Source organism: Oenanthe melanoleuca, chromosome 15, assembly GCF_029582105.1.
Source record: "Oenanthe melanoleuca isolate GR-GAL-2019-014 chromosome 15, OMel1.0, whole genome shotgun sequence".
NCBI lineage: Eukaryota > Metazoa > Chordata > Aves > Passeriformes > Muscicapidae > Oenanthe > Oenanthe melanoleuca.
The window spans coordinates 2,199,398-2,224,532 of record NC_079349.1 but is presented as its reverse complement, the minus strand read 5'-3'; the positions used below and the strand labels follow the sequence as shown (position 1 = coordinate 2,224,532).

General features: G+C 42.1%; 1 protein-coding gene across 2 annotated transcripts in view; it reads right to left on the bottom strand.

The window, feature by feature from the left end:
* The window catches only part of SBNO1 (strawberry notch homolog 1), a 30,986-nt gene extending 9,436 nt beyond the window's left edge, over nucleotides 1-21,550 (bottom strand). The window contains exons 1-20 of one of the 2 annotated variants that reach the window (XM_056504566.1): nucleotides 21,377-21,550; nucleotides 14,946-15,079; nucleotides 14,382-14,486; nucleotides 13,199-13,508; nucleotides 11,410-11,510; nucleotides 10,197-10,293; nucleotides 8,948-9,108; nucleotides 7,843-7,976; nucleotides 7,608-7,698; nucleotides 6,499-6,660; nucleotides 5,869-6,004; nucleotides 5,684-5,789; nucleotides 4,351-4,504; nucleotides 4,080-4,262; nucleotides 3,789-3,886; nucleotides 2,999-3,150; nucleotides 2,263-2,460; nucleotides 1,820-1,990; nucleotides 1,562-1,731; nucleotides 695-826 (exon numbers count right to left, since the gene is read on the bottom strand). In XM_056504566.1, the coding sequence (XP_056360541.1) occupies nucleotides 695-826; nucleotides 1,562-1,731; nucleotides 1,820-1,990; nucleotides 2,263-2,460; nucleotides 2,999-3,150; nucleotides 3,789-3,886; nucleotides 4,080-4,262; nucleotides 4,351-4,504; nucleotides 5,684-5,789; nucleotides 5,869-6,004; nucleotides 6,499-6,660; nucleotides 7,608-7,698; nucleotides 7,843-7,976; nucleotides 8,948-9,108; nucleotides 10,197-10,293; nucleotides 11,410-11,510; nucleotides 13,199-13,508; nucleotides 14,382-14,486; nucleotides 14,946-15,077 (2,793 nt within the window). In that variant the 5' untranslated portion in view covers nucleotides 15,078-15,079; nucleotides 21,377-21,550. Of the gene's footprint in view, nucleotides 1-694; nucleotides 827-1,561; nucleotides 1,732-1,819; nucleotides 1,991-2,262; nucleotides 2,461-2,998; nucleotides 3,151-3,788; nucleotides 3,887-4,079; nucleotides 4,263-4,350; nucleotides 4,505-5,683; nucleotides 5,790-5,868; nucleotides 6,005-6,498; nucleotides 6,661-7,607; nucleotides 7,699-7,842; nucleotides 7,977-8,947; nucleotides 9,109-10,196; nucleotides 10,294-11,409; nucleotides 11,511-13,198; nucleotides 13,509-14,381; nucleotides 14,487-14,945; nucleotides 15,080-20,465; nucleotides 20,744-21,376 lie in introns of those variants that run through there. The other variant, XM_056504565.1, reaches the window with a different exon arrangement.
* Nucleotides 21,551-25,135: the final 3,585 nt, after the last annotated feature.

The window sequence follows — 25,135 nt, the reverse complement described above, 5'->3', positions numbered from 1 at the left end:
GAAAGAATGTAAATGTTTGGGCTGTGCACAAGTCACTTAGAGGAACCCCAGTCTTTACCCTCAAGTGTCACACAGGACTACACAAGTTCCACGCACAGTGACATTTACTCCATTTGCCCTCTTGTGGCAGCACCACCCAAGTGAACCACTGGGAAGAGCTTTCCACCCCCCTCCTCCTTTTATCAGAAGTCTACCATTGTTCAGGTCAGGATTTTCTTTCAGAGTGCAACATAAGGGACAGAAGCCACCACTCCTCCCAGTGTTACTTCTCAATCCTTGTTAAGGTTAACAGGCCCCACCTTTTCCCTTCACCCCTCACAGAAAGTTTTCATACAGTGGTCTTCCCCATTTCCCAATTTAATTATTTTCTCTTTTCAGTGACCCAGATCAATGAATCAAAGATATGAATCACAAATCTGCCTTTTAAACACGTACTTTGAAACAGCTTAAAGGTGCCAGCTTTCAGTTTGGCACATGGGTGCACACCAGGCACAGGCCTCTGAGGTGACCCAAACTACAGCCTGACCTCTAAACACACTGGACTGCTGAACACACGGATTTGAAAAACAAAACAGCAGTGAACTGAAAGTGCTGCTTAACTAGCACTTCCTGTACCTGCAAGTCACTGGTGAATAGCTTAGAGTTACTATGGCATCTGGCACATTTATCTGCAGTCTCTCTCTTCAAGGATTACCTTGTCTCCATCCATAAACCTCTGCTTTTCTGTGATGTTCAGGATTTCAACAGGCACATCGAGTTCAGACCTTGACTCGTAGGAGATGCTGCCATCATCATTGCTCACCACTCTCCCTTTGCGCCCTGTCATCTTTGGAAGGGAACACAAGCTCAGTGTGCCAATACCAAAACCACCCCAGCACCAAGAGCTCCAAGCAATATTATTTATCCATGTACCCACATTAAAATGCTCAGTAATTTACTCCAAGTGCAAAACTACACAGAGAACCTGGGTTATTTTTTGGCTGATGCCATTATCTGCTACGTGGAACACGAGAGAGCAAATCTATGTAGAAATGATGTTGTATTAATGCTACTGTTCATAAGGGATTTACCAGCAGCAAACTAAACAGACAGCTTAGGCTGCCACTGATCTTAACAGGGTCTTTGAAATCACACTGATGCTGCTACTTGATAGAGACAGGTAGCTTAAAGACACGTTTGTGAAGTTATTGAGAGATTAAGAACTTTTATGTGTTAATGGAAGCCTGATTAATTAATCTCCACTGCCTTGGAGGATGAACTAAAGCTCCTGTCTGTTTAATACACACCAGCTGCAAACTGACTACAGCCAGTCAGAGAAACAGATCACAGTAAAGCAAAAGAGAAACTGGCATGATTTATCCAACTAGAAACTATCAAATCTCAGAAATAATGTATCCACCCACTCAGAGCTCCCCCAGTATTCTAACACAATCTTCAAGTTTCTTTCATTCACAGGCATCAGCAGAGTAACCTCTGTTCTCACTCCTGAGATCACTGTCTAAAACTGATAAACAACCTTTTTAAAAACATACTTTTTTTCTATATGTGAACACCAGCCTACCTCTGCGACGTTTTCAGGACCACCCAGCTCATCTATAAGCTCATCCAGTGTATTAGGTGGAAGATCTTCAGCCAGCTTTTCCAGTTTATCCAGCAATTCTTTTTTCATTTGTTGGGCCCTTTCAACAGCATCCTGACTCGTTACAAAGCTGCTGTTTGTGTTACTGTTTGCTGAAAGTTAAGAAAGGCTCTTTGAGAGTTAGAATTTTATTGCCTTACTCCTAGGAAATGAATCAACATCAAAGAAAGCTGCTCTTACCAGACGTGTTGGTACTAGAAGTGGTGGTTCCAACAGTGGAAGTGAAACAGCTGGGTCGTTTGGATCCCAGACCAGAGGCTAGTAAGGCACTTTGAATAGAATCTGGGTCTATGCTTTTCTTCTTTTTCTTTTCTTTATTTTTTTTATGCTCTTTTCTAATCAACCAGGGATCTGAAGTTGAAAAGAAGTTTCAAACATTTACTAAGCAACCATCCATGCTTTTGAAACAAATACATTCTCATTGCATAAAGTGACTTACAGAAGTCTGAATTCCAGTGTACAAAAATCTAATTGAAGTTTCATATTCTGCTAATTGCAGTCTCACTGGAACTGAACTACATGCTTAGTAAACACATCTGTGGCTCACTGAAATGTTTGGGAAGACTTTCTGCTTACTCTGCAAATACAGCTACGTGCTTGATGAAACACTTAGACTGTCTTACCATCTTCATCATCTTCACTGGATTCATCTCTGAAAGGGTTGAAGTCATCATCATCTCCAGAGCTCAAAAATTTGGAGCTCTCATTGTCACTTTCTTCATTGTCTGAAGCATCAGACTCGCTTTCACTCTCATCAGAGCTGCTACCTGCAAGGCCACCTGTTTTGCGGGCTTTTTTGGCTTCTCTGCTTATTTCTTCACCTAATTCCATCATCCCAGAAGAAAAAGAAGTTAGTTTAAACCTTGTAGTCTACACACTTTGAGGTCTGTTTTACCACATAAACTACTCAACTTTTGAAAACAGAACTATTTAAAAGAAGCTAAGTTTTAAGCAAGACCTCTCTCCCAAGTTTTTTATGATCACCTACTCTTAAGATAACCAATTTGGGAAGTGAGTGGTATTAGGCTTCTCTTCATTGAGCCACAAGATAAAGAAAGTTATTTGAGTGACTACATCAGGAAGTGGTCTGACACAGGCAAGGCATTTTGGCATTTGCTTCCACAGCAGATCAACTCAAATTTGAGCAAAATTAAAACTTACAGGTTCTATTGCTTCAGCAGCAATAGAATATCTATTAATGGCAATCTCTAACAACAGCCTTAGCAGATGTGCAATACAATCTCTTTCATGGATGACTGCACAGATATTCCCTTTTCCCCTCCACAAAGTTCACACTACTTAGGCAGCTCTGAAGTTGCCATTTTCACTTTATTATTAGTGTAGGAACTTAAGCATTACCTTTTCGTTTCTTCACTTTGTTCTCCTTGCAAGGGCTGTCTCGGGGTGAATTGTTATTACTTTGAGCAGTCAGGTCAATTCCCAACAAGCTAAACAGCTTCTTCCTGTCAGGAGCTGGAAAGTGCTTTTCAATAAGAGACTGGAATACTCCTCTGTTTAAGAAAAAAAGGTTGCTTAGTGGAATTTGCATTTATTTAAAGTACAAACCTGTAACATTTAACAGCTTGCTTGACTTCTCTGAAGAATGACTTCTTGTGAGTGCAGTTGGGCACTTTCTGTATTATCATCCACATTACTGTATTTGTCACCTTCTTAAAAGTAGGAGACTTTTTTTACAGCACTGTTACAACTTGTTCAATTTGTTTTTGGTAACAAGTGGCACTACTACTGCCATTTTTTTTATTGCTCAATTTAAGTAAAAGATTAAGTTAATAAATTAAAAGCTTCAGCAAGGCAGCCTTGGGATTGGCTCTGGTTCATCTGATCAAAGAGGGAAGTCATGGTCTGTAACTTGCTCTGGTATAAATGCAGCAAGCACTTGGCAGGTGTCCCCATCCTCCCAGTTTGAGGGGAACAGTATGAGCTGTTCACACCTGAAAACATCACTTTGGAATGCCAAGAGAACCAGGAGCTGAGCAGTGCTGCCAGATTTTAGGTACAGGCAGCTTCAGTAAAGGATTCCCAGCCTGCACTGATACACATTTGACACACAGAAAGAAAAATGACTACACACACACTGAGCTGGATGAAGGTTAGTTTTGTAAAGAACAGTCTTAAAATTCAGTCTTACTTTGCTGTAGAAACAAAGTCATTCAGTTCCCCACCACCTTCCTCCAAAGCTTCCAATGTTCTTGCCTCTCCTGTCGACTGCAGGCCAATGACAACGCACTGAAGGACAAATGAACCAGGCACCGTCACTATGACTGAGTTTTAAGTTTATTTTGCCTGAATTTCTGCTCATTAGATACCATGAAGAACAAAATACACTCCTAATACGGCTGAAAACATTTGTATTACATATAATTAATCTAATAACTTGACATTTAAGACAAATGTTTAAAAGAAGTCTTGATCAACTCACTTTGCCATTCTTGATTTCTTCCCGAGCCAGCTGCACCACCCTCTTCACCTTTGAGGCTATGCAAAGGTACTTGAAAAACCTCTGGTGAGCTGACCAGAACTGCCCCCACATGGACTTTTTCATGCGCTGCTCTGCATCGATGAGATCGGCCGCTTGCTGAAACCTCTCTCGAGCACTGACCCACTAGACAAGAAGAGGAGCATTCAAATTTCAACCAGCTTCAACCTCTCAGAACTCAAAAGAGAAAGCAAATTTAACAAAGGGTTCTTACCAGTTTCACAGATTTATTGTACATTTTAACGTATTCCTGTGACAGCAGAACTTCGTCAATTTTGAAGGTTACACCTGAAAAACTCAACTGTCTGGCTATGTACATTCCTCTCAGCTTCATATCCATAGCAACTATTTCCATGGCACCAACACCTCTAAAATAAAGGAACAATTTAAGTCCATATTAGAATTTTCAACAGCAAGAACTTGTTAAAAAACACTTCAAAACACAACCCCATGTACTTTAGAAATGAACAGCTTACAAATGTGAAGGAATATGTTCTCAAAACAATTTGAAATTTAGTCTTTACATAAAACTGTATCCCTGCCTTGCAAATATTAAGGGTATCCCAAAAGGTAAAACTCAGTTACTTTTTTCCCAAATGACCTAGGATGAATTAGGAGACAGTAACTTACAAATTGTAACTGGATAATAAAGCTGGTCCAAATATTAGCAAATACTTGCATTCTAATTTTATAAACTGCTGATGATTTAAAATAACACATACCATTTAAAATTATTCAGATTTATGCTGATATGAAAATTATTTAATTAGTAAATAACTCTTCAACAGCAACACACCTTGAGAGCACAGAAGTCACCTGCAGAACAGCTGACTGCTACTCACAGGCTTGGGGCTCTAACTTCATTATTGCTTATTTGATATGCACTCAGTAATGAAGTGAGGCTACACTTGCAGAGTCCAGAAAAACACACATCATGTAGATGGTAAACAAGATGCATCCTAAGCCCTACTGTGGCATTTTGAAGCATTTAAAATTCTTTTTGAGTAGGCAAAGCAAGATGCTCACCCACCACAGAATGCGGCAGCAGTGTTTTCTACTGACCTCTCACATTCAGTATTATTAGTATGTTCTGAAACACCAAGTACCTTGTAACAGCACAAAGAATTTCCCTGAACTGGGTTCTTATGCCAGGAAGCACAAGATTTCCTCCTGTTAAATTGCCTAAGATGAATGCATAAACATTAGAGGCCTTCCACAAATAGTGAGCCATTAACTACACTGAGCATACTCACTATAATACAGGGTGTTTTCATGGGGAGCAGCAAAGTATTTTGCTTTCCTAACACCCACATTTTTGAGAGGCCTCTTTTCCCAGAAAGCTTTTAAAGCTCTCAAAATTTTCTGTGAACAAAGGCAACATCTTATTTTTCACCACTTATGATAAATTCTGTTTTTGCTAGATTTAGAAGCCAGAGTTCTTAGTGTGACAGGATATGTTTGCAAAGGACTAAAGTGAAGACAAGGAACTGGAGAGCACAATCAGCCACAAGCCTGTGCATTCTTGCTGTAGGTCTTTGAAATTTTACCTTCTTTCAACAGCCTGAATAAAATCACTGAATTCCCTAAATGGAGTTCCTTCCCCCCATATTCCAAGACGGTTCATGTATGCCATGTTTCTTGGCTCAGATGCACCTAAAAAGAGAAACATAAATCTGTAAGAGTGCCAGCAAAACCATCCAGCAACATTTAATACAAACCCAGCAGTATGTACCTGTGGCACTGGCATAAACAACCCTGGCTTTTGGAAGTTTATTTTGAAGTTCCAATACAGCCAGACCTGTTTTTGTTGGTTTTGATGAACCAACAGGACACAGATTCTTTGCTTTATGACACTCGTCAAATACAATCTGAACCATAATTAAGGAAAAGCTTTGTCCCATTAATATATAGAATGAGGAGCTAGAACAGATGGCAAGAAAATCTCCTACTTACAACAGGGGGCAGGTGGAAATTGTAAACTCAGGACACTCGCCATTTTAACTAACAGCTTTGAAAAAATACTTAAATAGCAAGTATTTAAGAACAAAATTGCCAACACTTCAGGTCTTGAAAATGCTGGTGATACTCCAAATACATATCAAAATAAGTCTGCAAAAAATATCAGTGTACTGTACTTAAGGTTCTCAAGGATAATAGTTTAATTGTATAGGTTTTATGTAGAAAAAACCAGAAACTTCACTCTTGTACAAGAGTTATGTGGCAACAAGTTGACGATGATGTTTGGCACAAAGTTTGTAAAACTGCAAGTGTAATGTCAGAGCAGCCACACAAAATTTTTAAAGATTTCAAAGTTCAAATAGCAATTTTGGTTATAATCAAATGAACTCCAGGAAAAGGATACAACTCCATCAAAGTCTTCACCACACCAGTGAAGAAGCTGCTTTAATCGGGTTTTGTATTTACCACCAGACTGACTCTCCCCAATAAGAGAAGAATAAGTAGCAAAGATAACACCTTTCTTCACACTTCCATTATGTTTGGAGGAAATCTTCCCATACTTGAACTGCAAGAAATAGAAATTACAGAAATTAACCAAGAGAGACCCCTCCTCAATCCCTCCTATCAGATGATTAAGGGATGCTGGTGGTCTTAACCCTAAATGTGTGAACACTTGGAGCCACCCAAAACCTCACATCACGAGCAGGGCACAGCTGATGGCAGCATGGTTAAAGGGTTATACAGTGCCTTACTTAAACACAGACTTAAGGAAGACTAAATCTGAGGCTTCAAAAGCTTAGCAGCCACATTCCTTAGCTACATGGTTTCCTTAATTTAAATGGAGTTCAGATTTTAGTTTCAATGTATCCCTTTAAGAGCCAATACCTCAAGCGTGATTTACAGTTGCTACCATAAATGATGATTTCTAAAGCCTTATTTTAGAAATTAAGAATTCACAAAGCAAAAATATCAACTTAAACCAAACTTCTAAGTTCAGTGAATTCAACCAGTAATTACACTTTATAATTTAAGGAGCTAATCCAGAGCAGAGGCAGTGTCTCCAAAAATAACTGCACACACCACTGCTGATTTAATAAATTACTGAGAAAGTCTATTATTCAAGTATTACACATAAAATGCATTACATATAAAATGTGCACTGAGAGATGGAAAGGAAAAAATTCAAACGCTACAAAGCTTTAAAAATGTAAAGAATATTTCAACTTCCAGAAAATACTCTACTAATAGTGTCAGTAGTGGCTTGAAGTGGTTTTTTTTTTTTTTTTTTAAAAAAGCATACATGCTCACTTAATCCTACAAGGGGCCTATTTACATGATTAACTTAAAGCTCTGTGTGGTTCTTTGTAAGATGTAGGCCTGTCAAACAAGATCTAGACAGCAAATTTATTGAAATTAGTACATTCTTGCTCTTAAACCAGTCAACATGCACAGCTCGTCACACAAGCGTACCTAAAGGTTTGCTCAACTGTACATAGTAAAAAGTTTCCACACCTTGTTTAATGAATGCACCAATATGTTTTTTGCTCCAATATCTCTCAAATCTCTTTCAGCATCATATTTCAGATCATTTGACACGCTAAACCTGAGGATACAAAACAAAGCACATTCTGTAAGTTACAGCATGTCCAAAGGCATTTGCTAAAACATTTGTCAGAAGACAGATGACCCTGAATTTAAGTCATAGAGTCACTGGAGTGTCTGCTCTAACAAATCCTGACACACTTACCAGACTGCTCTTTTTCTGCCTAACAAGTAATTTTCATAGATTATTCCAGCTATGGTCCTTCCTTTTCCTACACCAGCACCATCACCTATCAAGAATCCAGCTCTGTCTCCATTGGGCAGGAATGTTTCATGTTGCTGTAGGAGAAAGAATAAAAAGCTTGTACCCATTCTCCAGAACATATCACAGGGGATTGTCAGAAAAAGCAAACATAAGAAGCATCCTATTGGAGGAGACCAGTGGTCCAAGAAAACTCCTGGAAGTAGGAAGAGGGGATTTTATCTAGGGAGAGCACAGCACCCTAACTGCATTGTGTGATCCATTCTCCCTTTTCTTCCTCCAGCACCTAGAACTGTTCTAAACATCTGTCCAGTATTTTGTGCCTTTTCCTAACCCACTGATAGGCACCTGTACAGCCTTTTGGGGCAGCAAGACCCACACATCCTCAGCAGTGCAGTACTCTGAATTCATCCATTTTAAACCAATCTCCTGTCAGTGTCACCAAGCTCTGCTATGCTCTTGGTTTTGTGTGATGATCACTCACTTCTTGATTATCTTAACCCTGATTTCACTCCCTTTCCTTTCTCTTCTCTCCAGCCCCAGGTGTCCCAGCTGTGTCAGTCTCTTTCCATGAGGTAACTTTTCCCTCCTGTGGCCATTTTAGTTGTGCTCTAACTCCACTGCTTCTCTCCCCAGCACACAGAGCACTGCACACCTATCTGGGGTGGGCACACTGAAGTTTAACCAACAGCAAAATAACCCCCATCCTGTTCTCTATTCCCTTCCCAAGGATGCCAAACAGGGCTGGCTTTCTCTGCCTGCTGCTACTGCAGCCACTAAATTATTTCAGAGAAATAAAAATGACTAATACATTCTAAGACAGTTAAGAGATCAGCACTGTGGAAGTGGTTAGAGGAAGTTTTCCTAGGTGTATTACCTCACATTTATCTGAACTGAAGCTCACCTGCCATCTTCTTAATGCAACTCAAACCTTTAAGCTCTTATTATTTTATCTCCTTGTAAAACTGACATAGCTTCACTTGTCAGATTGCAGTTTTTCTTCTTAAATTCTCTGTTAGCTTTTAAGCTGTGCTGATGTCTGGCATACCTGGGCTGCATAAGTGATTGCTTCCAGCTGCAAAGCTGACAACCAACCACTGTCAATTGTTTCCTCTGATATTGATGTCTGGTACCACACATCAGGAGGAGTCACACTGGATAATGAGCTGGTTTCCACTACTGGGTCAGGATGACGTAGACCAATTTTTACTGGTGGAAAAAGAAGGGGAAGGAAGGCAGAAGATGAAAACAAAATACAAAGTTCTGTTGCTGCAGCACAAGTTATTGTATTTACCCAAACAACTTAAAACTGTGATTGCAAAGGCTGAACTCAACAACAAGCATGTTTCATTGCAACAATCTGCCAAGTGTTAAACTGCACTGCATATAAAGGAACACATTAATCTGAATTTGTAACTGCAATTTTAACCTTCTCTTCTCACCACCTTCTCACAATTTTTATGAGATTAGATAAAATTCACTTTAGAAAAAGTTATTGTGTACTTGACTTGTTTGAGAAAAACCAAAATCAGCCTGAACCTTGTCTCCCAAAAAGGCCAGAAGCAGCCTCAGGATGCTAGAATCACAAAAGCAACATTCTTTTCACTATTTATATAATGCCATTTTTGAGCAGAATGAGAGAAGAAAAGATTTAGAACAGGCATGGTCTAATTGCTGACAGATCTCATCAGCAGCAATAAAAATTAACCATTTAGCTACAAACTCCCTGCAAAATTTTTGCCTTCTTTTACAGCAGGTCACTGTATTTAGCAAACAAGATAACAGCCTGTTGTCAATGGGTACAACAAAGAAAAGAGAAAAAAGGGGAGATGGCAATTAACAGCAGTAAAAGATTCACTCAAAAAACAACCAACAGCCAGTTCTAAGTAGTCAGCCAGGAACAATGCAGGAAGAATGTACTTAAGAGGGATTTCACACCAAAAGACTCAAACTAGATTCCTAAGTGTAACAAGTGAGCACTGAAATCCTTTATAAAATTTCCTCTGAGGCACCTCTTAACAGAGGTAAAAAAAAAGCCTGATTTTGGTTCATCAGTCATATCTGTGAAACAAATACTGCTCAATGATACAATGAAGAATTCCTCTTCTGTTTAAAAATCCACTTATCTTCCACATCTAAGCACTAGAGAAGATAAACTTCCTAGGAAAACCCACAACATATTCAGGTCCTGTTAACTTCAGACAGGATCTATTTTCTGTGTTAGTAATTACACAAGAGTAAATAAATTAACTCTCAAAGCATTCAGCCTTTTGATGTAACAGAAGATCAGGTCATACATTTTATTGGCATATATTCAGCGTAGGTCTCTGCATGGCCCATTTCTTCCTCATCTTCTTCCTCAGGTTCCTCCTCTTCTTTTACTGCTGGCACTTTCTAGAATAGATAAATACCTGCGTTAGTCAAACAGAACACTGTTAATATTCCATCTCCTGGAAATTAACATGAGAAAGGAAATGAGGACACACTTGCACTTCACTTTTTTAACACATGTAGGGGACAAATCAGTGAATCACTGAGGAAACTAAACACAGATGTAAATTTCTTACACTCTGAACAACCCTCTAAAGACACAAAGTCAGGGAATTTCCTCTTCTTTGCAAGGGAATCAACTACTCCAAACTCACATAAGCAGAATTAAAAAGAAATTATTCCTACAGTATACTAAAACCAGACTATGACTTAAAGAAAATTGCCTTGAAAACATGAGAGCCCAAATGTTCAAGTACTCCCCTGGAGTCTCCTGCAGTTCCACATCCATGACACCATTACACAACTTGATAGTTAAATATTTCTGTCCAGTATTCTCTGAAACCTGACAGTTACCCATTTACTGCACCCTGACTGATAGAAATATTTATATATTTGTAAAGCACTTAACAGGTGAAAAATCAAATCTATTCTACAACTACTAATGTTTAATACAAAAGAAGTGATCTGAAAAACCCCTTTTTTATGGCAGTCACTGAGGAGCACAGCTCTTCCCAAACACCAGCCCGAGTTGAGCCGTCAGTGAAGATGCCAAAACTCAAGTGTTTACAGCATCAGAATGTAATTTTATTACATTTAGAAAATTGAATGATACTCAATTTATATCTTCAATTCAACTGCCCAGAAGGGCAGCCATGCTAGGGGGAAGTCTCTCAGTTTCCTCATTGCTAGAGATTTTAGAAGAAAATGTTTTAACCCACAGGAAATGCTATGCTTATCACCTTTAATCAGAGCCACACCCTTCTTGGCCCACACCAGCTTCTGCTAAGGACAGTAATTTCTTGAAATTGTCATTTACTATCTAAGCCTGCTCTGCACAGCTGTTAACTTCACTCATCTAACCAAGTTTCATCTTGTGGAGCAACTGACCTTTTGAACAAACAGATGTACTTGACACTTCCACCACACACAAGACAAGTATGAGTAACTCCTGAAACTGGTCACAACTGTTCATGGCCAGCAACACATTGGTTTGGCCAATGAATAATTTGTGCCACTTACCACAGTAGGAGAAAAACTTCTCATTTTAATGTCATTTATCCATATTCTTGCTACCTCTTTTGTGGAAGCCTCCTTCTTCACCGCACCATTGCTTAGGTCAGCTGCAAAAGAAAAGCTGTGCTTTACAGAATTCCCTCCAAATATCAACTCAGATTAACATGCTGGTCTATTAATGAGCTGGAAGAGAAGTTTAAGGTATTCAGGAGCACAGTGATGCTTTAAGAACACAATGTGTAACAGGATCCTTTAAGAAGACCATTTACTAACCTTCCTGTCTTTAGTCACATTTGCAAGAAATAAAAACAGGACTCAGTACACAACTAAAATAATTTGCATATGGATGGATGCAAAATACTGAAAGCAGCTGTCAAACTTCCATCATACCATGCATGTAATAAACTTAGCATAATTGCCCCTAAAAACAATTAGGGCACTTGCACAAATGTTTTCCTCAAAGACATTGCATAATTTAACTTCTTAATATTTTCCCATCAAGAACTCCTGCTGCCTGAATTATATGAAAAGACCATTTTCCTTTCAAGAGCTTCTATTTTCTACAAGTATTTGTCTTTTTTATTAATAAACTCAAGGAAAGATCCAGAAACACAGGAACACAAATAAGATTAGGAATGCAGTTCTAGAAGTTGCAGGAATCCTTTTCTCTTTATACAGAAGCTACAGATTCAACTGTGCCACTCTAACAGTTCCTGTGTGTTGATGTCACCCGTTCTGTGCTTCTCCGAGTTTTCACTTGGTTTAATGGGACTGACTTATCCCTTTCTGCTTCCTCACCTCCTTTACTCCCTGCCCCAACTTCAGTTCATGTCCCAACTTGGGTTTTGGCAGCCACTCCCTAAGAGAAAGCAATGACACAAGGAGGGACATATTCTGCTTTTTGTTTCAGTTCTAACAGACAGCTCCTGCACTGCACTCTCCCTGCATACAGAAAAATAGGTTATGCCAACCACACCTATAAAATCAGCAAAGCTTGTTTCAGAGACAATGAAAATCACAGAAATCCTGTGCCTGTGTATCTTTCAGAAAGAAGCAGGAAGAAAGAGATTTTCAAACTGAACTAGTCTGATCTCAATCTCATGCTAAAATCAGAACAACTTGAAAGAGTTTAAGTTTCACACATATACAGCTTTTTCTTTACACAAGTTGACCACATGTTAGAAATAACATACAAGAAAGTATTATGGAAGGAATCACAAAAATGAAGATTTGTGTGTGGTAATGGAGTACTTGTGGCATTTAACTTACTGCAACATTTCAGAAGTAACATGAAAATAAAGAACAAGTTTTAGACTTAATTTCTTAAACAAAAGATCTGATGCCTCCAATGAAACAGAGAGACAGATTTTCCTTTTGCAGGAGACACTTTACACGAACACCTTGTGTGCTACAAATCTAGTTTGGAAGGTGCTAAATAGAAAAAAGTACTAGTTTGCAGTAATTCCAAGTACACACTAGAACAGCAAGTGGAGACTTCAGTAACATAGCTAATAGACTTCAGTAATGTTCACAAATTCATTTTACCAGTTTTCCAGCTGCAAACTGTCATTTTCCTCATTCCATGCAGTAAATCAAGAGTTTACTTTTTTAGCTTATTTCATACTACTTCACCCTGAATTCTAACACTATTGCAGCTAGAATGAAATTTATCAGGTTTCCTGAACCACTCCATTTTACCAGGATATAGTACCAATCAATGAAAATCCACGATGTGCAAAGATCATTATTTTGCTATTTGTCTAAAATACTGTCATTACAAAGAAAGAAAACTCACTTGCTGCTGTTGCTACCGGTTGGGCAATATTAGGAGGTGGTTTCAATTTCATGAGTTCATTAAGACTATTGTTCTTGAGCAGATCTTTCAGCTGAATCTGGTCCTTGGAAGGTGCAGTGGTCAAGGCATTGCGAACTGCTGGTGCTGCCACCGAGGGCCGGGTGGTTGTGCTGGTCTGGATGATCTTTGCTACAGTGATCGTCTGCCTCGAGGTCGTGACAGGCGTCGTTTTTGTCACCACTATGGTCGTCCCCAGAGTTGGAAGCTGATTTATTTGATTCAGCACAAAGGTTGTGGTGGATGGTGGTTGCTGGCAACAAAGAAGCAGGGAAATTTTTAGACAGTAGTCAAAAAGAAAGAGAAAACTTTATTAGACTTCATTTAGCACACCAGTTTTTAGAAGACACTTGTAGTAAGAAATGTTGTCAAATAACATGCTGAAGATGCCAGAGTAATTAACTTGTACTGCAACAGTCTGAGCAAAAAGTATCTCTCAATACACTGTACATATTTCAGAAGGTTATTTTTAGATTTTAGTTTAAGGTAAAAAAAGGAAATAAAAAATAAATGAAAAATTCATCCCCCAGGTACAAGATACAACCACTACAGTTTCCCCCATGTCTGATAAAGTAGTCCAACCCACTGTAAGACAGACTCAGCACTGGCCAAGGCTCAGCCAGTCAGTGTCACTGGCACTGCCTGTGAGAAGGTATTTGTTTAATAACAGGCAAAAGCTGTTACACAACCAGCAGCTGGGACGGAGGAGTGAGAATATGGGAGAAAACCCTGCAGACACCAAGGTCAGTGAAGGCAAGGGAAAAGGTGCCCCAGGTTCTGGAGCAGAGACTCCCCCTGCAGCCCTTAAAGGACCATGGATGCCAGGAGTGAAGTTGAGCCCAGGACAAAGGAAAGAATGGGGAGAAGGTATTTTTAGATTTGCTCTTATGTCTCATTTTCCTTCTCCATTGTTAACTGGCAATGAATTAATTTCCTCGAGTTGAGTCTGGCTTGCCCATGACAAATTGCTGATCTCCCTGTCCTTATCTCAACCCACGAGCCTTTCAGCATCATTTTTCAGCTTTTGTGCAATTGAGGTGGAGTGATAAAGCAGCTTAGTGGGCACCTGGTGCCCAGCCCAAGTTAAGCCCCTTCCCCATCTAAATGCTAGAGCATCAGCTCTTACCCGGACATTTAATAAGGCTGGAGTAGACACAGTCTCAGGTTCTTGTTTCACCGCAGCTGCAGCCTCAGTCTCCAGGCCCAGTTCTAATGCACTAAGTGGTACTGACTGCAGAGGGAAGAAAGCAAACAAGTCAGCAGGAATAAAACCTTAGGGCTTTTGTTCCAGTCTGTGCCTCAAGTGGCTACACTCTGCCAGAGTGAAGGCCATCGTGGAGCTTAAACATGGCATTTTTCATTACACTTGTCATACATTTCATTGTAGAGTAGATAGTCCCCAATGACATGAGAGCTCTCCATGGATACCTGACATTCTGTCCCCATGTCATGAAGTCCCCATGTGCAGAATTAAGCATATTTCTGTTTGTACTGACCTCAAGTGTTTCAGATTGCTTTTTTGTATAAAAGTTTAAAATTAATTCACAAGTCATTTTCCAATCTCAGTACTACAAAGCAAGAAACTTAAAACTCCACATGCTTCAGCCATTTGCTATGGACCTCATCCCCTTTAACTCCCCCATCACAGCAAACCCAAGCTCTAACAAACCCCTATTGTTCTTGTTTTAACCTGCTGAACAGCTGGAGTTGGTGCTGGATTTGCAAGAACCACATCTGGAGAGTCAATATCAAAGAGATCATTTGGACTGATTCCACTCTCACTCAAAGCAGCAAGCAACAGATCTTGTCCTGGCTCCACCATCTCTGAAAGAAAAAACAAAAGAAATTAAACTGTAAATATAAGTACATTTAATTCTGATTTCCCACCCACCTCACACACAACCCCATTTCCTGGATTTAAGGGCATTCACAGTGCAGTCTCTTGTACACACAGTTTCACTTTCTAGATTTGCTCTGGTGCTTTGGTTAACTTGTAGGCTTTTCAACATACCCACCACATTTAAAAGCAGGGAGAATTAAATAGTCTACTACACAAAATGCTATCATACCCATAAACTTAAGACACCCTTTCTAGTCTTTAAGGCACCACATTTCAAGCATTACAAGGAATTCCAAGAGCAGAAATGGTGAGACCATGTTATGCTAACAATCTGTCTTTGTCAGTGAAACAACTACACTAAGGAAGCACAATTAAAACACATTTATTTTATCTTGTAAGAAGTTAGTGATAAAGAACTTGTAAGGAAACCTTTAATTTTTTACATTTTGCCCTTACATTAGGTTACATTCATTCACTGGAGAAATTTTGTTTTGCATAGTGGAGAGAACAAATGTGCCACTATTATAGTATGTAACTGCTTATTAAATAGGACACTAACATCAGGTCACAGACTCCTTTATGTGTAGGACAAGCAAAACTAATTTCAAAAAGCTATTCTAGACAGCATAAAAACTTATTAAAAAGCCAAATACTCCATATTTAAAGATGAAGAGAGAAGATAACACATTTTACTTGCTTAAGAAGGAAACCCATCTGCCCTAGTATTAAGATAAAAACTAAATGATTTCACAGAATTTTAACTGTTGCTTATACAGTCTAAAATGCACCTCAAGCAGATCTTAATTTCACTTACCCTCCACACCCCTTAACTCCCACTGGGAACAAAACATCGAAACCCAATGAAGGCAAACACCTACTCTAAAGCAGGTGAGAGAGGAAAATTTTGCTGGTATTTTAGATGTTCATTCACAAGACTCCAAAACAGCATTCCCTTGCTTATCCCTTCTACACGCACAGCTAAGCCAAATCCAGCTGGCTGGTCACACATATTCCTCAGCACATTTAGCAGAACAGGTAATTCTTGTAATAAGCTAAGCCTCAGGCACTCAGTTCTTACTCTTCCCAGTTTTAGTCTGTGCAATAGCAGGGAGAAACCTTTTGGTTGTGGTTTCATACTGAGATGGTGGCACCACAAGTGCAAGGTACTGGAACAAAGGGGAGATAAATTTTAAGGCAAAGACTTAAAAATTCTCCAAACAATATCAAAGCAAACAGTTGGTGAGATTGCTACTGAGCACACACAGCCTCATCAAACAGCACTTGTCAGAACCAGATTCTTCTTTCTTAAAGGCATTTGAGGTGAGCAAAAAAATTGGCAGAATGGCCTGGTTTGCTGCTATGAGGTACAGACAATATTAACAAGTATTAAGTCATCTAGCAGATTTAATTGATGTGGCAGCACCATGAAAGGATGTCACCACCCACTAGCCTGTCTCCCAGAACCCTGAATGGGCCAACAAAAGTGGTAAGAATTGACTTTCAGTTTCACCTTTCATTCCAGAAAGATGGTGCTTCCTCTCTCAATAAAGGGGACTATATGTATATGTACACACATTAATTAAGTAGGGCAAATACTTAATTTTCATCAGACTAAAATCTTAGCAGTGACCATCACATCTAAGTTTAGAAGCTTGCAGTATTATTTACTAACTAGAAATAGGTGAGGGGAGGAAGGATTAAGTCTGCAGATTAAATTTTTTGCTTATCAGTACTTTTTGTATTCAGAACTTGAAAGTAGCTACTGAATTTCTCTACAGAAGGGGAATGAACACAGGTCACCCCATCAAAACAGCTCCAAACCACTTTAAAATCATAACTTCACAATACCCATTTGGGAAAGAGGCACAAGCACCACCTTTGCTCAAAGGACAAATAAACTAAAATGTCTAAATGTACAACAGAAAAAAACATCGGTTAAGTAATTCTTTATCTGTATGGAGACCCCACTGCTAAACAAAGATATGACTAAAACTTGGTTGAGAGTTAAGGGACTGCACTGAATAGAGGCACAAAAAGGCAGAAAAAGGCTTTCAATTAGAAGAACTAAGAGAAAATGAAAAGACTGAAGAACTTCTAGTCTGCTCTCACAATATAGGAAAAGCTTTCTATGAAGTTGAGACTCAAAGCAAAACCAAAGTTTAAAGAAAAACCCACATCTTCCCCAGGCCACCCTACAATGGTGTCACAACTCATCACATTTGTTTCAAGTCCAGTTTAAAACATCCACGATGCCACTGACCTTGACATGTTTAACCTTTAAAAACATGATGGCTGAAAACTTAAAACTTTCAGAGTTCAGGAAAAAAAACAAAAACAATTCACAGCAGTAATGCTTTAGATGCTTATTTCAAAGTTTTCAGTAGATGATTGGTGATAGAAACTAGAAAAACAATTCCTGCAATTTCAGAGTAAATATCTCTAGTTTAGAAGCATCCCTTTCTAGTGGAACTGTTTTAATGTAAAAAATCTCCCAGCTGCACCTCTCTCCTGATACCCCAAATTTTAAGTCTTAAAAATTAATGGTTGCTCACAACCCACAAAAGGCTCAGTAAAACAACAGCAGTTGTTTGTCTAACAGTTTGGACAATGAAAGTTTGACTAGTTTCACTAATTTTGTTTCTGTACAGTAGGAACAAAGCTGAATTGTTTGAAACAAAAGGAATTCTGAACTTCTAGAATTTTTACATTAGAAGTCACTGAATACTTAGCATCAATTTTAGACTTTGTGCAACTTCCAAGCACCAATGCTGCCCACCCTCCTCATTTTAACTTAGCAAGGAAATTAAATGAGGAAGGAAAAAACACAGGAGAAGCTGCATTGTGATAACTTAGTTTATTTTCTGTAGCACATGCTGGTTAAGCTTAAAACATTATCAGGCTGAACCAGCTCCATAATCTTGCAAGGTAGGAGGCTCCTCAGTTAACACAAGTGAAAGTGACTTTATCAAGCTCTGCAGCTCAGCCTTGGCAATACTATATAAGGACCTGCTTGCCACATCTTCAAAATCTCTGAAAGAAAATACTTATTAAAAAGTTGTGAATATTACAAGCTGTTCCCTGAGCATTTCATCACTCAAAGAACTGTTTTGAGCATGTAGAATCTTGCAGATAAGACTGTCTATGTTTAGTGAGGTAGTCCAATGTCACTGAGCAAGAATCAGCCTATTAGATAAAACTAAAAGAATGTATTTATAAAATTTCCACAGTAGAATATTTTAATTACTTTATTTGCATTAAGAAAAAGCAAACTGCTGCTATTTCAAGAAGGGCTACCAAAACACACCAAACATTTCTCTAAGGTGCTCTCCTGAAGAAGAATATAGCTTAAAACTTTGATGAAGAGACAGTTGTGTGATCACTGCACATTATGTAAATAATTCCTGATTTAAAGATACAAAACCAGAATGCCATGTTTAATATCATGTCATGTATCCATGCCAACCTGGCTCTCTCTTCTTCCATTTTAGCTTTGGTACAAAGAAACAAAACAAAAAAAAAGAAGAAAAAAGATTCTAAAACACATGTCGAGCAACCTGCTCTGTTTCCCTTGAGAAAGACAATGGTAGAATCCCAAACAATGAAAAGCCTTTTGATTTCTAGGTCTGTGAGTTACACATTGCAACACTGCATGCCTGAAGTGCTTATTTTAAAACCATAATCAATTACAGTATCATAAATTGGTCCAAACCAAACATCACAATCAACCAGGCACTGCTATTCCCAAGCCTGTCACACACCTGGGCTCTGTGGTGCACCCAGCTCAGACCTGGCTGTTAGTGCTTGGCTGGGACACAAAAGCATTCAGCAACTTCTGTTCTTTTACTGGAAAGGTTTATCCCACTGCCTTTTTGAGGAATACCTATCACCTGAACTGTACTGGAATCCATTTATAATATCACACCAATACTGGAGTTGTAGAGACAAGGCAAATTTGCCCTGCAAATTCTCTGCCTGTCTAAACCACGAGTTAGTATTGACCTGAAAATTCCACATGTCCCTTTGCAGCCTCTCACAGCAGAGGTGTAAGGACTGCTGAGCCCCATCCCACCCAACAGGATTCTCTGGATATCCACATGGGTTCTGCTCATTTCACAGCTTTTGCCTCCAGAATGCAACCTGGGTAAAAAAAAACAGTAAAAAAAACCTCAACCAATCCAACCCCTTCTGGTCCTCTGCAAGCCACCATCCAATCAAAGAGCAAAACCCTAATTAATGAACTCACTCATCCTTCCATGCCTTAACCTCAAGACTAGCAGTTAATTTTGCATTTACACGTACAGAGGTGTTCTCACAAAAATCATAAGTTAACTCTAATCCTGGAAAAATCATTCCCATTTTCCCAAGGCTGGTTACCACTGAAACGTGAAAGCTTTCAAGGACATGAGGGACACTTCAGGGCACTGTGGGGTTCAACTCTGCCTCAAGGCTTTTTAATGACTGTTCTACAAATTTTACAGCTGTCATGTTACACAGTCTGGAAATGTGAAATTCAGAAGTTTTGAAGATACTAAAATACTTAACAATGCAATAATTTGGCATGAAATCAGCTTTCAGACTAAAAGGCTGGAAATGGTAATTAGGCCAGTAGTGAAAGTTCTTAAGTAAAAACTCAAAGAAATAAGAGCAGCATGTGAGCACCAGGATCCTTAGTTTTAGCCTAGGAGCCAGTTCCAGATGTGTCTCAAAGCACCATTACTATATCCATGTCCCGCTCCAATGGCTTTTAGAGTAGTTCTCAAGCCAGTTTTGAAACCAAAGAAATAGTCTGGACAAAAGAGACAAACTGCCCACATTTCATTTCTAAATAATGTTAAGATTGCATACAAATATAACATCTCATGGCTGTGAGGCAGATACAGAATACCAATTCAAATGTCATGCTGTTACACAATTTCAATTCTCGCTTTACAACATCAACTACAGATTTTCAATTTTGGAGGAAGGCAGCTTACAAAACATTAATGTACGTTTTTAAATAATTTTAATCCAGACACAGCCTTGGTAGCCTAAAGCCAAATAGCCTACCACTGAGTTAATTCCTAACTTTACACTGTGTCGTTTGATCACACTAATTTTATTTTTTTTTTTTAAGTTACTCTGGAGTTACCAAATATCAATTCAAGATTTGGATTTTTTAAAAAACATTTACAAAATTTGACCAAAGACTTACAACAGCCTACGAGTATCTGAAAGAAAGTACAAGAGTTCTACTTTATACTCTCAAACGCAGTGTGGAACCTGGTCAGCTAAAAATAATAAAGAAATAACCTAAAAAAAGCAGAAGAAAAACCCAAAAGGCCTCTTCCCCATCAGACTGTAGGGGCATTTCTACGTTAAACTATTACTCACCCTAGCAACCTCTGTTTGAGGTGCGCTCGTTAAGAGTCCCTGGACTTTGAGGCCGTGTCTGCCGCCGCGGTTCAGCTCCCCGGGAGCAGCGGGGCCCCGGAGGGCTCGGCCGGGCGGGGAAAGCCCCCGGGGGAGGCGAAAGGAGAGGCGGGGGTCGGCGGCTCCTGCCCCGCAACCTTCCCACCAACACGTGTTCCCGACATAAACTTCCGGGTTGGGCCAGAATCGGCTGCGTAATCCTGTCCCATGCGCGACTTTTTGTTTCCAGATCTTCACCTCTTTAAAGATCCCTTCAACAGCACCGCGATCTCGGGGAAGGGCGGCAGGGCTCCGTCTCACGGCGGCTTTCGCAGCCGCTCCGGCACCATAAATCAAACAGCCCCATCCCCCCCGACCGGTCTCTCCGTTTCAAACCTCAACAATCAGCAGCCGCGGAAAGAGCGCACAAAGGCGCGGGCCGGCCCGGGGGGCTCTGTCCGCGCACGGATGCGGCGGGGGGGGGAGCGGGGGGGCGGCCAAACCCATCGCCGCGCCCGCCCCCGTTAGAGAAGCGCTCCCTCAGAAACGGGGGGCCCCGCCGCCCACCCCCGCACGCCCCCGGGCACCAAGTTCGCGGGACAAGCGGGGCTCCGCCGGGGCGGCGGCGGCGCCTCCCCCGCCCGCCGCGCCGCCCCCGGCCCACCGGGACCCCTGCGGGGGCGGCCGCGCAGCCTTCCGGGGCTGAGGGAGCGAGGGAGACGCGGAGCCGCTCCCAGCACAACGGGTCCTCCCCGGACACCCCCGCGCTGCCGCCGCGGGCCCCGCTGAAGAGCGGAGGGGAGGAAACCCCCGGGGCGGCCCCACAACGCGGAGAGCGGCCAGAGACGGCCAAACAGGCGCGGCGTCAGGAAAAAGGGCAGAGCGAGACTTACTCTCTGTCGTACTCGATCCTCCCGCGGGCTCCTGGAAGTCTCCGCCGCCGGCCCCGCCGCCCGCCGCTTTCTAACTCACAGCCGCCATCTTTGCCCTCCCTCCCCTCACAGGGGAGGGGGGGCCGGGGGGGGGCCGCCCGCACCACGTGACCCGGGCCGCGCCTCCCTCCCCCCGCCGCGTCGCGCGCGCTCCCCGCCCACGTGACCCCGCCAGCCACCGCCCGCCGCTGGCGCGCGCTCGGCACCACGTGACCCGCCCCCCGCCCGCGGGCTCCCTGGTCACGTGGCCGCCGCCGTCTCGCGCCCACCCCCCCCCCCACCGCCGCCGCTGCCGCCGCCGCCGGGCCCTGGCGCGCGCTCCCCGCTCGCCCCCGTCACGTGACATGCCGCGCATCGGTTCTTCTCTGCCCTCAGAAACGGAAAGGCAGAAAGTTCCCCGTTCCCTCCCCCCCAAGAAAACCCGGCGTATCCACCGTCCTTCAAATAAGCGAGGTCCCCGCGGGCGGGCCCCGCCCCGGGTCGGCGGCTGCAGTCGAGCCTTGGCGTTCCGGGCCCGGTTCCCGGTAGGGTGGGGGGAGGGGAAGGCGGAGGCGAACGGCTGCGAGCGGTCACGTGACCGAGGCTCCCGCAAGATGGCGGCTGCCGGCTAGAACGCGGTAGCGCGGCGGAGCTCTCGCGAGATCTCGCGTTTCTCGCTGCATCACGGGGCGGAGGGGAGGGGGGGAGGCGCCGTGCGCGCGCCCCCGCCTGAGGCGGCGTTGGCGGGAGCGGCGGCACTGGGCCGGGCGCGGGGCTCGGGCACCGGGGGCTGCGGCGTGAGGGGAAACGGGGCTACCTCAGCTCATGCCGCCCATGCTGCCGCTGCTGGTGCGTCCCACTTCAAGCGCCCCCTGCTCTCGTCCCGTCCCTCCGCGGCTGGCGGCTCCGAGCAGTCAGGACGCTCCGGTGCCACCCCGCCCTGAGTACACCGCCACCTCCGTCCCCTCACAGCGACGCGGCTCTGCACTGTTCCCGCACAGGAATTCCCCCAGGAGAATGCGGGGGGGGCATCCCTGCTGCCCTCCCCGGGAATGCCTCCCGTGGGGATGTGCTGGCAGATGAGTTCTCCCTTGCGAATGTTTTACAAGCTGCTAATGTGAAACTTGCTGCTGCAAAAAGTGAGTGAAAATCCATAGACCACTCATGCAATTTTCACATTTGGAGACATCTTTTTTGCGCTGGGCCCCCAGAGTGAGAAGACCTGTTAAAAGACAGTCTTCTAATAAAATGCTTTCCCAGTTGTGCAAGAATATGAAAATTTGTAAGAACTTTCACACAGAATTGAGTCAGACATAGATGAACTGTGAGCAATCATGAATTTCCTTCAAATGTTCATTACTACTATTCAATCTTGTGCAAGTTTGATAATCATTAGACACAAATTTAACACGGATTAATATAACCAATAAAAGATTAGACAGATTAAGGCTAAACTATTTAAAGCCAAAGCAACGTTAATTAAACTGATTTAAGTAATTCAGATTAATCAGTGATGCTTCAGATGGAGAAAAAGACGATAGAAGTGTGTGGCCAGAGACCAGAAGACCAACTTAAATGGCAGCTTTTATCTTGATTATTGCTCTCTTCACACTTCAGACGAAGGCATGATGAAGTACAGATCACACGTGCTTAATCGAACTTTAAATCTCAGCAGCTCTGTACAATCGTGAGAACAAAGTGAGGGTTTCCATGTCATGAGTTACCTGTCAGCGTTTGTGATCATCCTCGACAGGAATAGGTGAGTAATCTTCTGGAAATGCTGCTTTCCATTGGTGTGGAATTAGCACACGCACATTTGTCTGCAGGACTCTGTTTCCATAGAATTTTGCATGTAATTCACGATCTCACTGCACTTTCTAGTCAGAGATTTTTTTTTTTTTTTAAATCGTTGGTAGATACAATTCTGAATGTAATTTTATTTTATAATCTATGAAATGCAGTTAGCACATACTGACATTTTACTCAGTGACTTTATAAAATGATATTGCTTAATGTAATACTCAGCAGTTACCCTCAGGGATTGTTTTTACTTGATTTCTAGTGGCTGAAGCACAAATTGTAGGGATTTCATCTTGTGAACGAGAAATTTGTGTAAATGCCGTCATTTATTTTGCAAATTGCTAATATGACAGGTGCTGTGTGAGAACTTGCTCTCAGGTGGGAATATTTAACAAGCATCTCCTTGGTATATTGGACAGAAAATGAAACTATGAATTCAAAGATAATTTTTTTTTTTTTTTATAACTGGATGAAGTGTTCATCTAGACCGAAGAGATCTAGCCTGACGATTTTCTTCCCTTTCTGAGGACATCAACGCCTCGCTCGTTCTTCCTTCCCTTCCCCCACAAAACAATTTCACATTTCCGCAGTAAAACGTGGTGCTCCCGGGAGCTGCTCATGCGGCACTACGGGAGAGAATATTTAGGTCACTGGGTTTTAGCGCTGGTTCTAGCGGGAGCCGCGCTGCTCCCTGTGGATTACGGGAGTCGGCAGCGCTCTCTCCATGTGCATGTCCTGAGTCACAGTGACGGGCGGCCCCAGCCACACTGTTTTGGGCTATTTTCGCATTTTAACTTCTCCTCATCTCCGGCTTTTGGTCGCAGCCAGTTGAGGGGTAAAGCCAACATGTTTTGCCAATTCACAGTGTGATCCCACCGCGCCAGAGCAGCGGCCAGTTAGAGATGACGTTGTTTTCTTTGTTGCTCTGAGAAGAGAATTCCTTGGCTTCCTTTGCCCTCTACTGGTGGCCCGCACGGCTTCGATGCCAACTCGGTTGCTTTGTTTAATATACATATATAAAATTATTATTCAAAATATACAACGCCTGAGCAAAACCACGGTTGAGGGCGTTTCCAGAGCTTTCCCAAGACATTAGGAGGAGTGTTCCCTATTACTGCCAGAAGAAATCATCTTAGTAATTGATGAAGATCTTTTTTTTCCCAGTAGCGTCCCAGCTGTGCGATAAGTACAGTGCGAACTGGGGTGGAAAAATCAGAGCAGTGTCTGCTCTGGTGCTTTTGCAGAGAGCTTGGAGTACCTGCCTTGATGCAAGAATACCATGGACATGGATGTTCGTGGACGTGATGTCCAGAGGATGTCAGCTAGCTGCAGCTTTGAGTTTACAGGAAAATACCCAGTGTGTTTTGGTTGCCTCTCTGTAAAATTCATATGCCTGGTGAGCAAAGACCCAGACATAACAAATTACAGTGCCCATGCAGAGCTCTGTCTTCTGTTCTGTCTTCTCCCAAAGTGCCTGAATGCAGGGCTAGCATAAGAAGAGGAGGGGGTGGACTGGAATGCTGTGCTGCTTTCTGAGGTTCCTCTGCAGTCACACTGAATTCCTGTCCTGTGAGCCCCTAACTGTTCTGGGACAAGTTGGAAAGGCTGAGGCCTCAAGTTCTTGCTTAAGATGAGAAGGGTTTTTTTCTGTTCTTAAGGGAAAGGATGGTTTTCAGCTGAAGCAGCACACTGGCTGTTTATGTCACTGTGGGAATGGCCAAGAGACAAGCAGCAGCCTGTGGCTACAGATAAGCCTTGGGTGGGAATCCACCCCCATGGTGATAGCACCTGGGGCAGCGCCAGGGCCACCACCCCACTCCTGAGCACACTCAGGTAGGCCTTGCTACAGGAGGGGCAATGCAGATAAGAAACAGGAGTCATGCACTCTTGCTCAATAGAAATATTCTGCTTGTCATGAGCACCGAAGTCCTGTGTGGCGAT